At 53.9% G+C, this 13,970-nt stretch overlaps 1 protein-coding gene across 6 annotated transcripts in view; it reads left to right on the top strand.

Moving 5' to 3' along the window:
* MINK1 (misshapen like kinase 1) overlaps positions 1–13,970 on the top strand; it is a 44,173-nt gene that overhangs the window by 7,313 nt on the left and 22,890 nt on the right. For all 6 annotated transcript variants that reach the window (XM_089479865.1, XM_089479864.1, XM_089479863.1 and 3 more), the window contains exons 2-7: positions 6,577–6,642; positions 12,531–12,587; positions 12,804–12,929; positions 13,089–13,199; positions 13,402–13,492; positions 13,825–13,955. In XM_089479865.1, the coding sequence (XP_089335991.1) occupies positions 6,577–6,642; positions 12,531–12,587; positions 12,804–12,929; positions 13,089–13,199; positions 13,402–13,492; positions 13,825–13,955 (582 nt within the window). The remainder of the gene's footprint in view (positions 1–6,576; positions 6,643–12,530; positions 12,588–12,803; positions 12,930–13,088; positions 13,200–13,401; positions 13,493–13,824; positions 13,956–13,970) is intronic.

Here is a 13,970-nt window from a genome sequence, read left to right as displayed (position 1 = left end):
GGGGGGGATGGATGGCTCCAGCAGTGACCAAAAGAAGGCCTACCCTTGTCCCTGAGAGGGTGGCACTAGGCCAGCTTTTGGACTTCTCCTCCCAAAGGGAAGGGGGCAGAGATGTTCACACAGGATTCAATAGAGGGCAGAAATGGCGGGGGTGGGGGCTGCTTCATCCTCTGCTCTGGGTCTAAAATGCCACAGGGGACCTGTTCCCCGAGGTGTTCATGGCCCCCAACTGGGAGGAGGGTCCCATAGTTGTCTGGACTAGAGTAGAAATGGCCACTTCCTGGGGTACTGGGAAGACTTCTGGTGGCCAGTTCCCCACTGGGGCCCTTGAGGACCAGCAGAGAGGGGCTACAGGCTGTCTTTGCAGCTCTTGCTGTGCTGGCTCAGGACTCCGCACCTGACTCCATCTCCATCTCACTGTCTTTCCCTGTGCCCACCACCCCTGCTTTTCCACCCATCTGCCATTCTGTTCTATGCAAAAAAAATATGCTGACCTGCAAGGAGCAAAAATACAGCAAACCAGGGGAAATAAGCAGTGCCCATGGAAAGAATTGTCATTCAAAAAAGGCATGAAATGGAGGCCCCCTCCCACGGGGTCAGTTCTGGAGATGCAGCTGAGTCTACTTGGTAGCCCCCCCTAAGCCTTGTCCTCCCAAGACTGGTAGAGCCTCTCTTTCTCGGGTGTCTATAGACAAGGACCTTCCTGTGTTTGGGAGGGGGCTTTTGGAATGGGCCAAAGCTGCTGCTGCTTTGGCTGAGGAGCCTGAGAGAAAGCGCTTGTTGAGGTGCTGGAAGAGGCAGGGAGGGAGGCCGCCAGTCTCCTCCAGGAAGGCTGCCATGGAGAGGGAGTGGGATGGGTTGTGATGCTGCCTCCTCTTCCTCTCTGGTGCAGCATCTTGCCTGGTTTGCAGCCTCTCTCAGGGATGCTGAGCCATCTCATCTGGCATATCCTTGGCCAGCTCAGGTCCGGCTGCTGGGGGACACAGGGGCTAGGGGGCTGCCCCTGCTTCCAGATGGGAAGTTTATCTTCAGGGGCCTCTGCCCACCTACCCAGTCATGGTAGGCAGTCCTAGCAGTTTCACCCTGAAATGGAAGCACTCAGACTGAGATTTGCCCAGCTGGAGAATATTCCTGAAAAAGTGGGGGGCATAGGGGTGGTTTAGACTGTTGGCTGTCTCTTGCCCTCAGTGGCAGAAAGTCCGAACTGTGAGCCTGAAGTCATGCCTCACCCCGATCCCAGTTCATGTTTCTGCTTTTGCCGAAAGCCCCCTGAAGGGAGACCAGGGCCTTTTTTTCAGCAGGTCTGGTGATACCTGTCTCCCATCCGCCTCCTTCGTCCCAGTGACCTGCCAGCAGGAACCAGCTCCTTAGCTGGCCCCACAAATCTGCTTAGGGTTTTTTGCATAACCCGATTACAAGCCGGCAACTGGCAGGTGACCTGTAATTAAAAGGCAGACAGGGGACAGGGAGCCTGGAATCAAGAGACCTGGGCAAGGCAAGGCACCCCCTCCCCATCACCAGGAAACATGGGGAGGGGGGAGGGGAGTGGTACCCCTTTGGCCTTCAGCAGTGGGGCAGAAAGCCCAGCGCCCTCATCCCACCCCTGGATGTGCCTGAGTCCCTACATAGACCAGGCTGGGAGTGAGCAATGTCTGGGGAGAATAAGACCCTTTCCACAGGAGGTGTAGGTGGAGGCAGTGTGGTTCTGGGTCTTCCCACAGGTCCTCCTTGGAACCCCAGTTGGGACCCCGGCTTCTGGGGTGTAAGGATTTTTTAGGGGAAGCCTTGTCTGAGTGCAGGGGGCCCACTCCCACTCATGCACACGTGCACACACATGGGTGGCGTGGACAGGGCCTGTGGAGAGCACTGAGCTGTGCATGTGGGCGGCAGCACCTCCATTCTTCCTTTCTCTCTCTCTCTCTCTCTCTCTGCAGTCTGACTCACAGCCGCCCTCCAAACTGAGTTGGTTGAGGGGCTCACCTTGGCGCCCTTCTCCTTCGTTCTGCCTTCCTCTCTCTTGTTCCAGAGAGCCAGCTGCTGTGGGCCTGCCAGCCAGTGTGCCAGTCCTAGGGTGCTTTTTCCCCCACACTGGAGTTGCTCAGTTCCAGCAGAGCCCCCCACCCATCCACCCTTGCCTCTTCTTTCCTTATTCCTAAATGGATAGTGTCTTTCCCCTGAGTGCCAGTTCCTCAGTGGGGGCAACAGATCCAGAGGTCTTGAGTTCCTTGGAAGAAGGTGCCTTGGCCTTGACCAAACCAGTGAGTGGGCAAAGAAACTGGTGGCTTTAGAGGTTGGCAGGAGGGGCAACAGAGTGCGTGTCTCTGGCCTCCTTTGCCTAGGCCTTATGAGCTCTTTTGTTTGGAAGCCTAGAGTCCAAGGTGGACAGAGAGTTCCAGAGCTCCCTCAGCAAAAGGTCTCTTTGCCCCACAAATTGGTTGGTGGCTGTAGGGGGGTCATTCTGGGAGCCACATGCAGAATCTGGCAGGCTGAGGCAAATTAGACGTGTGTTTGTGGAGTGGCAGAGGGGCAGCAATTAGGAGTGCGGTTGCCAAATGGCTGAAAACATTCATTTATCCTTCATGGGAAGTCAAGCAAAAGACAAACTGCATCACACCAGGAAATTGGAGTGGTCAACTAGGATTCCTGCTGGTATCCCCTCTGGATAAGGGGAGGAGGTGGGTGAGCTGCAGAGGGAGCTGAAAGCCAGGACTCCTCTATGCCCTCCAGTGAGGAAAAGGAAGGCTGGGTTTTCCTAGGGCATCTGGTTGCCACACCACACATCCCTGGTTAACCCGTGGGACTCATTGCCACATTGGGCTGTCATAGCAGTCAGCTTCAGTAACTTTTACAGGGCTGGGCAAACAAGTTGATCGGTCATTGCAGGCCAGAGGATGTTTGCTTAGATTGGCAGCTGGGGATGAAGGCAACCACAAAGGCGAAGTGGCACTGATTCTCAGGACATTGGGCGAGCTGTTCTGAAGAAGCAGGGAGCTGGTGGTTCTGTCTTCTCCCCAGGCAATAGAGGCCACCCTGACACAGCCTCCCCATCTGGCCTTGAGCAAGATTGTCTCTTCTGCAGCTATGGACAGAGCCTGACCTCTGAACAAACGTAGACATGTTTGCAAAACTCTTGCCAAATGAAACCAGAGAGTTAGAAGGGTCCCCAGAGTCTATTTACTCCAACACCTGAAGAGTGCAACTGTGTTGCAAGACATGGGGCCTGAGGAGAAGGGTGCTTCTGGGTTGGGAGTAGGCAACACTGCCATTGAGAGACCTGGTGAGGATGGGAAGGGTGTTGAGACTCAGTCTTGTCAACGCAGTCTGGCAGCAGCAAGTAATGTTGGGTTGCCCGCCCAGTGGGTTGCGGAAAGTGTCCAGTAAGGGTCAAGAGGCTACTGAGAAAATACCCACAGCTCCAGATTTCCTTGGGCTGGGCATGACAGGAAGAGGGTGCACTAGCCGGTCTGCTTGGTTTGGGTCAAGAGCAGGGGGTCCACCTTGAGTGGGTCAGGATGTAAAGTAGGAGAAAGCCAGGGGGTCAGGGGCCGGCCTGGCATTTTAGGCGGGGGGGGGGGGGGCAGGCAGACAGGGACAGGTCCCTTCAGGTGTGCTGGGAGTGTTTTGTGTGTGGGTTGCTCACGGGTACCTGTATGTGGGGCAGCTGGCCATGTCCTCCACCTGCCTGGTTCTTTGGCTGCTATTTTGAGATCTGCAGCTCTAGTTTTTCTGTGAATAGAGGTTGAGTTTTTTTCTTTTTCCTTTCTTGTCTTTTTGCCTGGCCCAGATGCAGGAGAGGCCTCAATCAGCAACTGAAAAGAGGCTTCTGAGTAGCTGGGTGACCTTATGCTGCAGAAGGTTTCACGCTGGGATGGAAAAGTTTGGCTTTCATAACCAGAAAGGCAGGGACAGCAGCAGCAGCAGCAGCAGCAGTAATGCCTCCCTCTTCCCCCTTCAGGGAACTGGGCACATGCCACTTGTTTTGTCTGTTTTGCCCACATGCACAGCTTCTGCAGCCTTCCCCATGTTGCCCCCTCCCCAGTCAAAAGTCAAACACAGGGGCCAGAGGGCACATTATGGTCAAACACTGGGGCCAGAGGGCACATTATGTTTGTGGGCACAGTGCACTGTGCTGGCCTGGGCCCCAGTGTGGGCTTCTTGCTCCAGTATTAGCTTTGGCTAGCCAGACAGTGACCCTGGGCTGTGCCATTCATGCTCTCCTCCTTGACAGAGCCCATAAATTGAGATCGCCCCCACCACACACCTGTCGACATGAATTTCAGAGGGTTTTCTTAGGCAAGGAATCCTCAGAGGTAGTTTTGCCAGTTTCTTCCTCTGCAGGAGAGCCTCCAGCACCTGGGATTCCTTTTTGGTCTTCCATCCAAGGACTGTCCAGGGCTGACCCTCCTTAGCTTCCAAGATTAGTAGGGATCTGATGGTGACTTGAGAATATTTAGCTGTTGGGGGGGGCAGTCAAACATTTGGGCTTCCCTGGTGTGCTGTGGGGGGTTCTCTCTGAGTCTCTCTTGAGGGGACCTGATGCGTCCAGGGGCTCTGCCCTCCTGGCCAGCTGGCCTTCCCTCCTGCCTTCCTCCTTCCTGCTGGGAGCTGCAGCAGGTGCTTCAAGGTGCTGCACAGAGACAGCTGCCGCTGAGAATCTGGATGGTTCACTGGCCTGCAGATGGGAAGGTGGGGGCAGTCAGAAACCATAAAAATGGAGGGAACCCCTTCCATACACAGATATACTTCCCCCTATTCTTTTCTTTCCAATTTTTCTAGTGGAAAAGAAAAATTGAAAGTTTTGAAGAAATATGGTGGAAAGCTGTGATGAAAAGAGATGAAAATATTGTCTCTTTTGGAGGGAGTAAAGTGTTTTCCAAGATGAGGTTTTACTTATTCAGAATACCAAGAACTGCATAGCATGACGCTTTGTGAGATGGTTCCCCCACTTTGGAATGACAGTACTTGGGTCCACTATAGGCTGCTGAGGAGTTTTCACTGTTGAGTTACACTTCCCATCCCTTTGACTGCATACGGCTGTTGGCTGTTTCTCGACAGCTAGTATGCCAGAAAAGCCAGTGTGGTGTAGTTGTTGCAGCATTGGCCTGTGGCTCTGGACGCCACAGTTCATTTCCAATTTCTGGTGGCCCTAAGGCAAAACTACCACAGGGGTTTTCTTGACAAGATTTGTTTGAGGAAGTTTGCTTTTGTCTTCCTCTGAGGCTGAGAGAATATGACTTGCCCAGGGGCACCCAGTGGGTTTCCAGGGCCATGTGGTGATTCAAACCTGCCCTTCCCCTAGTTATAGCCCAACACTCAAACCATTAGACAACATTGGCTCTCATGTCAAATAATACTGTTTCGTGAGCAAGGTTATGAATGAAGCCGTTTTTGCTACTGCAGGAAAGTAAATGATAAGTTTGTGAAGTCGAAGGCTTTCATGGCTGGCATCCATAGCATCTGTGGCTGGCATGATGGAACATTAAGAAGAAACTCTTCTAGAACATGGCCACATAGCCCGAAAAACCCACCCAAAAATGATAAGTTTGATATTAAAACAAGTATTACACAAATCCCAGTTATCCCCCAAATGTCTGGGGTTTTCCCTGGAGTTTCTCCCTGCCCACCTGGCTCCAGAATCTCCAGAGATTGTCCTGGGCCCAGTGCTGGCAGCCATTTGCCGCTACCACCTCTATGGGCTTGGACTCGGTCTCCAGTCTTCCTTGGATCTGGGACAGATCGGGCTGTGGCCCCAGAGGAAGCGCACTCTCTCTCTCTCCTGCTGCCTTAATGAGAAGCTAATAATACTGGTCCTGGGGGAGGCAATCCGCGGGAGGAGCATAGTTTGGAGGAAGGACTCTGCTGTAGCCATGGGGGGCAAGTGGTCTGCATGGGTCTGGTAGTGGTGATCCAGAGGCCCAGGGGCTGCCATCCAGGAGGGCAGCTTCCTCTTTGCAGGCCCTCTGCTTATGGAGGGGTGAGGGTCAGTGTTGCCAGGGGGCCCAGATCTCTTCCACATGATCTGGTCCACTTTCAGCTTGGAGGGAAGAACAATTGTGTTCCACAGTGCATAGGATGGGAGGCTTTGAGCTACAACTGGGTAGGAGGGGTGGGATCCTCCTTGTGGTCCTTTCTGACTCCAGGCTTTTCTGCTCAGGGCTGGGGAGTGGGGTTGTGGCTTTTCCACCAGCCCCTTGGCTACCACCTTCCACCCCTAGTCCTCTTTGCCATCCTAGCTCCGAATCCTCAGAGGTTCATGGCTGTCAGACACAAGATGGAGCTCCTGTCCCCACACCCCGCAACAAAGTGGCATGGGGCCCTGACCCTCATGCTTGACACCCTTGCACTGGAGGCCGGTCTGAGGCACAGGAGCTGGCCATCTGGGTTCCAGTCTCTTCCTTCCCTTCACTGCTTTCCTGAGATCCCTGCCTGCCTGTCCGCACATACCTGTGCGCTCTGAAGGGTGATCCTGCTCCCCTTCCTGCCTAGCAGAGTAGATCTTTCAGCAGAACATGGCTGGCCATACTCTGTTTGTGATTGGAAGAGTCTCTTTAACCTGTGGCCTTCTCTCCCTTGCAGGATCCTGCTGGCATATTTGAACTGGTGGAGGTGGTGGGCAATGGGACCTACGGACAGGTCTACAAGGTGAGTTGTGGGGGGGGGGGGCTTCTGACAACTGGAGACGGGGGTTGCTCTCCTCTCCAAATTCTTGGCAGCTGAGCTTTGTATAGAAGCCCTCTTGGCCAGCAGTGGCAACCAGCCATGGGTGCCTTTTCTTCATTTTGCTGATATTAGATTTCCAACTGCCTGTCCCCAGGGGCAGCTTACAGAGAGTTAAGGTTATTGTGCCACACATCCCAGCAGAGAGTGGCCCATAAGCAGCTGGCAGTTTTGGAAACCAGAGATCGGGGCAGGAGATGAATCAGCCTTGCCTTGGAGCTCAGAAGGACATCCCCCCTCCCCAAATTTATCTTGCTTGTTGCCTCAAATGAGGTTAAAGCCCTAGGAAAGGCATGGAGGAGGAGGGGCTTTTTTTGTCCTGGATGTCTCAGCGGATCTGGGTCCAGGAGCTGCATACCTTAGCATTGCTGGGTTTGTGTGGTGGGAACAAGTCCTCCTTGTGGGCTGCCTGCAATGGGAGGGCAATCTGCTGCTGACCCATAGAGAGACCCCCTTCAGGTGTCTGATCCAGCTTCTGGGCCCTTCCGCTGCTGCTGCTCTTCTTGTATTCTATGTGGCTCTGTGTTGAGGCCTTACCTGAAGTACTGGGTGTCTTAAACACTTCAGCATTAGAAGATCTGACTGGCCTTCTCCTTATGCAGGGTTTGGGGAAATGAGTCATTGGGTTTGGAATCACGGGGGCTTCTGGGGCAGCAATGGGAGGCATGCTAAGCCTTCCATCTGGCCTGCATAGTAGCTCTGGGGTGCTCTGGTTCCTGGTCTCCACGCCTAGCTTGCGTTCCTCAGCCCCACTTCTGCCCCAGAAGCAAGAGGTGCATCCTTCCTGCTGGCCAGACCAAGTCAGTCAAGGATGGGAGGGAGGGTGCCCCATTTGGAGTGGGTCCAGCCCCGGCATCACCTGTGTCCAGGATCAAAAGGCCTCCTGCCAGTTTATGTACTGGTTGAGAGGCACAGTGAGATTATTGGACAGTCACTGGGGTTGATGGGCGTTGTGGTTCAAAATACTGGGAGGGCCATAATTTGGCAGAGACAGCCAGGCTTGGGGCATTCTTGGGCCAAGGAATCTGGAGGTTCCTCCTGGTTCCTCGCCAGCAGATCTGCCCTCCCAGCAGATTGTTTTTGGTACCCCCCCCCACACACACTTTCCCCTTGTGAAAGGAGGAGAGATGGGGCTAGGCACCTTGCTCCCCCCCTCTAGGGAGCCACCCGTCTGTCCTCCCCCTTGCAGGGCTGAGAGTGACTTTTGAGCGCGTGCAGAGTGCCTTCTCCCCCAGGCTGCCTGTGGACCATGTGGCGAAGAAGCAGCCCCCCTTCTCTCTGCAAGGCAGCTTGCTTCCTCAGTCTCTGCGTCCCTGCAGCACTCTGCGCGTTCCCATGGAAACGCTTGCAGGGAGTTTTTTCTCCCCCTTGTGACTCCCCAGTCCCCCTCCCATGCACATTTTCTGGCACCCAGACCTCCCTGCAAGAGCAACTTGAGCTCAGCTTCTTGCTGGGGAGGGGAAGGGTGAAATGCCCCCTCCTCACCCCTCAGCAGCCCCCAGGAAGAGCTTGGGAGGGGAGAACCTGTACCTCTCCCCATGTACCTTTACTTCAAACAGGCCTGACATACAAGCGATTGGAGGCCATGGCTCTGGTCCTCCTGGGGGGGGGGGAGACTGGTTTTCTCTGGGTGAGGGTGCTTCAGTGGAGGGGGTGGCGGCGCTGGGAACAAATCAGGTGTGCCAATTGCTCTTTTCTGCCTAAAGGCTGACAGAAAGACATACCAGGGATGCTTGGGAGTGGGATGCCCTGAAGTTGCCTCACAACCAGCCCACTGACCAGCACTCCAGTGTGGGTGTCCATGGGTGCTCCGGACAGTGAGAACCCGCCCTTGACCTGGCTGCCCTACTTGCGGTTGGATGGTTAAATCTGGCCCTTTGGCTCCCATCCAAGCCTGGCAGGAACTGGACCTGTGGGCCTCAAAGGGTGGGTGCTCTGTCTTTGGCTGCCCCTTTTCTCAGAGCAGCGTTGCTGGTCCCAAACCAGTCCAGGATTTGACCATCTTGGGATTGATCTCTTTTCTGGCCTTACTCCCCTCCCCCAAAAGGCACAAGGGGCTCGCTGGTCAGAAGGCCTCCTTTGCACCCTTTGGGTGGCTCCTGTCACACACACACACCCTGCCAGGTACACAGTTTGAGTGGGCACCTTCCTTGGCTCAGGAATGGCAGCAGCACAAGGGAGTTCTTCGAGAATAAGTGCATCTTTATTTATTGATGTGGGTCTCCAGTGAGTTGCAGCCCCTTTGTGGCTGAGAGGGGCAGAGTGTGGGGAGGGGGTGTTCCTATGAAGCCAAGCTCACCCCGTTGTCCTCACCAGCTTCCTGTGCAAGACATATCGAGGGCCAAAGTGTACCCAATCATCCTGTTCGCACAGCAGCAATGGAACGGCAGACGGAGGGGGGGGGGTCTCTTTTCCTCCGTGATGCCACTTGAAGGGAAGAGGGAGGCCGTTGCCAGGCAACGGCTGCCCACGCCAGGCTGCGTGGCATCTGAGACAATGCCAGCACATGGCTGAGGGCAGGGGCGGGCAGCAGCTGTGGCAATGCTTGTAGGTCTCAGTTCTTCTCTCCCTGCCCCTTCCCTCCCATTGTCAACGGGGCAGCAATGCTGGACAGCCTCTGGAGTGGGTGGGCAGGAGGCCAGTGCCCCTCCCTAGAATCATAGAGTTGGAAGAGACCACAAGGGCCATCCAGTCCAACCCCCTGCCATGCAGGAAATCCCTAGCACAAGGGAAGGGGCTTCAAACTGCTCTGAAGGCCTGGGCATGGGGCAGCCAAGTGGGCTTGGAAGAGAGTATTGTGGGGGAGAGCTGGACCATTTGCATCACAGGTCAGACCCCCACCCTACATTGTGAGAAGAGGAGGCCTTTGATGGAGGGGGGGGTGGATAGAGAAGCAGCCCCTTTTTCTTTCCTCTACGGACTTGTCTCTTTCAGGCTCCCCCCCCCCCCCATTTCCCAGCCCACTTCACAAAGACACACATTTTGTTCCCCCAGCCACCTCCAGAGGCAGGAAAGTGTTTCAGTCCGATTGTAGGGATGGGTTCAAATCCCCACATGGCCAAGAGATTCCTGGGATGGTCTTCAGGCTACTCGGGCAGGGCCTACCTCACAAGATGGAGGTTGCTGAAAAAGAAACAGAAGAAATAGGACAGGGTTAGGGTTAGGGTTAGGGTTACCTAACCCTAACCCTAACCCTAACCCTTGAGCTTCTGGGGAAAGAGGTGGGTCTGCAGAGTGGACTTTGGAGTACCTGCCATTCCTGGGCAGAATTTACCCAGGGAGCTTTCCAGATGGATTGGGGCCAGCAGGGCGACCTGCTGCCCTTCACTTGTGCTTCTGCTACCCTTTGCCTTGGAGGGGGAACCCACCTGCCCATCCTCCCACCCCCATTGAGTCCCTCAGCTCCCTCACCCTTCCATGGGTCTCTTGGGTGGGCTTCTCTGCTTTGGCCCTTGGAAGGGGAGGGGGCTGCCCTGCCTGGTGCTGGATTCAGGAGGGGGGCAGTGAGGGGATGACCAGAAATCAACCTGCCCCCCCCCCCAGCCCTTTCCAAAGCCCCTTGTGGTGGAGGTGGGGGCTATGCTGGGCGATGGTTAGGGGGCCCTTGGGCTCCCTCTGCTGGGCTGCAGGGCAACTGCTTCCCTCACAAGAGGGGTGGAGGGGGTGGTTGCATGTGCCTCATAGCAGTTGCCCAGCCAAAAACAAGCAGGACCTCTTGGCCCCCAGTAGCTCACCCTCCAAACTGACGGGTGGAAAAGAAGCAGGGAGGCCCTCAGATGCCACAGCAGGAGGTTTAACACTCAGTAAAAGTGGCCAGATGGAAATGTTACTTATTTCTGTGTTTAACTCATGTTCTGCCTTTCTTCCAACATGGGAGCCGAGGCAGCTTCCCATCTATATTAAAATGCAACTAAAACCATGGTATTTATCACACTATACTCTTATAGTGCTACTATTCCACTTTGACTGCTCTAGCTGCCTCCTGTTGCATTCTGGAATTTGCAGTTTTAAGGAGGGGTATTTAGAATTCTCAGGCAGAGAAGTTCTCTGCCTGAGAATTCTAAATACCCCTCCTTAAAACTGCCAATACCAGAATGCAACAGGAGGCAGCTAGAGCAGTCAAAGTGGAATAGTAGCACTATAAGAGTATAGTGTGATAAACATCCATGTATCATGCAACAGTCTCAAGTGGTTTCTGAGGAGGTATTAGAAGCAAGGGGTCAGTCAGGAAGGTCATGTTTGAGACCCAAAGTCATGGGAGACTTCCTCAAGGAAGCAGCCATGCCACTCAGGTTGTGTCACATCCAGGCACCTATCCTGCCAGATCCCACCTGTTGCAAGTGGGCCAGATTCAAGGAGTGGGAAACAATGCCCTTGAAAGCTTCCTACCTCCATGTGAGGATGTAGGCATCCAAGCAGGTCTCATGGGCCCAGGCTCACCTGATGATACAGAGTGCCCCTAAAAGAGAAGAAGGATTTGAAAGGGGCCACAGAAAAGTCAGGTGGCCTCTCCCAAGGATACCCAGACTTGAACATGTGTCTGTGTGTCCATACACAGGTGCCACACACACACACACACACACACACACACACACACACACACAGCCAAGGAGGTGGAGAGATGGGCAGGGGGCTGGAGGATGTCAGCCTGTGCCTTGGAGGTGCACCTTATAGTTACAGGCATATATCAATTAACAAAAGCTTCAACAGTCAAGCGCCTTTATTATTTTTTTTTTTTACATAGACTTATAGTGCCTGCCCAGGGCCCTTTCCCTAGCTGGAGGTTTTTAGCAGCACCATCACTGGCAGTATCAGATTGCCACAGTATGTCTGCAATAAAGCTTCAGCTGGAGAAGAGCAGGTTTCTGTTCTTGCCAATCCTACTGTAGCTTTGTGGGCCTGCCTGCAGCTGGCAAGGTAAACAGCAGCTCTCTCCAGAATCCTTTTGTGAGGTTGCATGAAGAGCAAAACAGAGAGGAAAGGGAGCAGATAAGCCTGCTTCCCCAGCTTCCCCCAGCATGTTAAAAAAGAAGGACAGGCCTATAAATGTTGTGTGTGCCTTCAAATTGTTTCCAAATTATGATGACCCTAAGGCAAACCTTCACAAGTTTTTCTGGGGCTGAAAGTGTGTGACTCATCCCAGGGCCACCCATTGGCCAAGTGGGGAATCTAACTCTGGTCTCCAGAGTCCTAGTCCAACACTGAAACCACACTGGCGTTCCACATAAATATAAACATGGGCACCAAAATGGAATCGTAACAAGAGTGTAGGCTGGTTATTCCTGGACACATCCAAGTCATTTCCAGTAGGTCACATTGATTTTTTTGTTTGCTTATGTGAGGCTTTGCTGATCTGGTTCTTTCATTTCAAACATGCCTCTTGTTAGTTTTGGATTTAAAAGTTTGCTGAAACACGCTGAACTACTCTCCTTCCCAGTTTTTTGATGTTGTTTCTGCCTCTGGCGCCAGTCATTCAGTTCCCCAGGTCATGGCCAGGAATGCATCCACCTCATTAAGTGAGGATTTCCTGTATCCTTATTTCTACCAGAACCCCAAGATCCACCCATTGGAACTGGGTGCCTCCAGTGCAGAGCCCTCTTAGACGCAGGAATTTGCTTCCCTGTGCAAAGATCCTTCTCCCTTTCAGTGTTAATTGGTTGAGAAAGGAGTCATTTTGTTAGTGCTGTTGCTGAGCTGTTGGGATCCAGAATTCCTTGCTATTTCATGAAGGATCACCCAGAGATAAACCAGTCAATGCCTGCTCTGGACTCTGACAACATTGACGCTGTCTTGCTCTCTTCCTTATTTTGCAGGGCCGCCATGTCAAGACAGGGCAGTTGGCTGCCATCAAAGTCATGGATGTCACTGAGGTATGGTGTGCAAGGCAAGAGGGCAAGCGGGTGTTGGGGGGAAACACGCTCCCTTGCCCACCCCCCTCCTGGGGATTGGAATGAAAGGTTTGGAATGGAGAGGGTTTTGGAGTGGAAGAGCGGGTGCAAACTCTTTCTTGGGCCAGAAACTGGCTCCCCAGCTGTACCATAGCGCTGGAGCCCTCGCCTGTTTTCACCCCATCCCCACTCCCCCAGGACGAAGAGGAAGAAATCAAGCAGGAGATAAACATGCTGAAGAAGTATTCTCACCATCGCAACATTGCCACCTATTATGGGGCATTTATTAAGAAGAGCCCCCCTGGGAATGATGACCAGCTCTGGGTAAGAGGAGGGGCTCCGTGTTGGCTGGGGATGGGGAGGGTCACTGAGGCCATACTATGGGGGAGCCCATTGGGCTCCTCCTTTTCCCTGCCCCATCCCACCCCACTCCACCCACCATGGCTGGATTTCCAAGCAGGGCTTCTCTCTGTCTCCTCCCAGCTGGTGATGGAATTCTGTGGTGCTGGCTCAGTGACAGATCTGGTGAAGAACACGAAGGGCAATGCCCTGAAGGAGGACTGCATTGCCTACATCTGCCGGGAGATCCTCAGGGTATGTGGGGGGCGGGGGGGGGGGGGCTATCATTGTGGGGAGCCAGAGGAAGAGGATGGTTCTCAGATGAAATGGAGAGAGGGGCTGTGTTACCACACGGAAGGTGGAAGGCCTTAACAGGCCTCCAGCAGAGGCCCGTCACGCCTGAGGAAGGGGAGTTGCTGATGTCATCCCATCTTCTGCTTTGTGCCCCCGCCTGCAGGGACTGGCCCATCTCCATGCACACAAAGTGATCCACCGAGACATCAAGGGCCAGAATGTCCTCCTCACTGAGAATGCAGAGGTGAAGCTGGGTAAGTTGCTCTGGGAAGACCTGCTCTCACCATGGGCCCAGACACCTCCCATCGCCCTTCTTGCTGCTGCAGGTGCCCATGGGTGTTCTCAGTCCAGCAAAAGGAGAATCTCTCTGGAGCCTCCATCGTCCATGGAGGGGGGCTTCCATAAGCACACAGAGGCTAGTCACTCTGCCTCTGCCCGGTTTACTACCATCTCTACCTTATGGAGTATTTCAGTCCAGTGAAATCCATGGTTCCCAGAATTCTCTCATGCCCTGAAGCCACAGGGTTTTGTTTTTTTGGCCAGTGAACATAGTCCCACTCTTCTCTCTCTCTCTCTCTCTCTCTAGTTGATTTTGGGGTAAGTGCCCAGCTGGACCGCACAGTGGGGCGGCGGAACACCTTCATTGGCACCCCATACTGGATGGCCCCAGAGGTGATTGCCTGTGATGAGAACCCAGATGCCACATATGACTACAGGGTAATTTTCTATACC

Source organism: Sceloporus occidentalis, unplaced genomic scaffold (assembly GCF_023333645.1).
Source record: "Sceloporus occidentalis isolate IW3139 unplaced genomic scaffold, rSceOcc1.0.p SCAF_14, whole genome shotgun sequence".
In the NCBI taxonomy this organism is placed as follows: Eukaryota; Metazoa; Chordata; class Lepidosauria; order Squamata; family Phrynosomatidae; genus Sceloporus; species Sceloporus occidentalis.
Note: the sequence above shows the minus strand (reverse complement) of the source record. Positions and strands in the feature narration are given on the sequence as shown.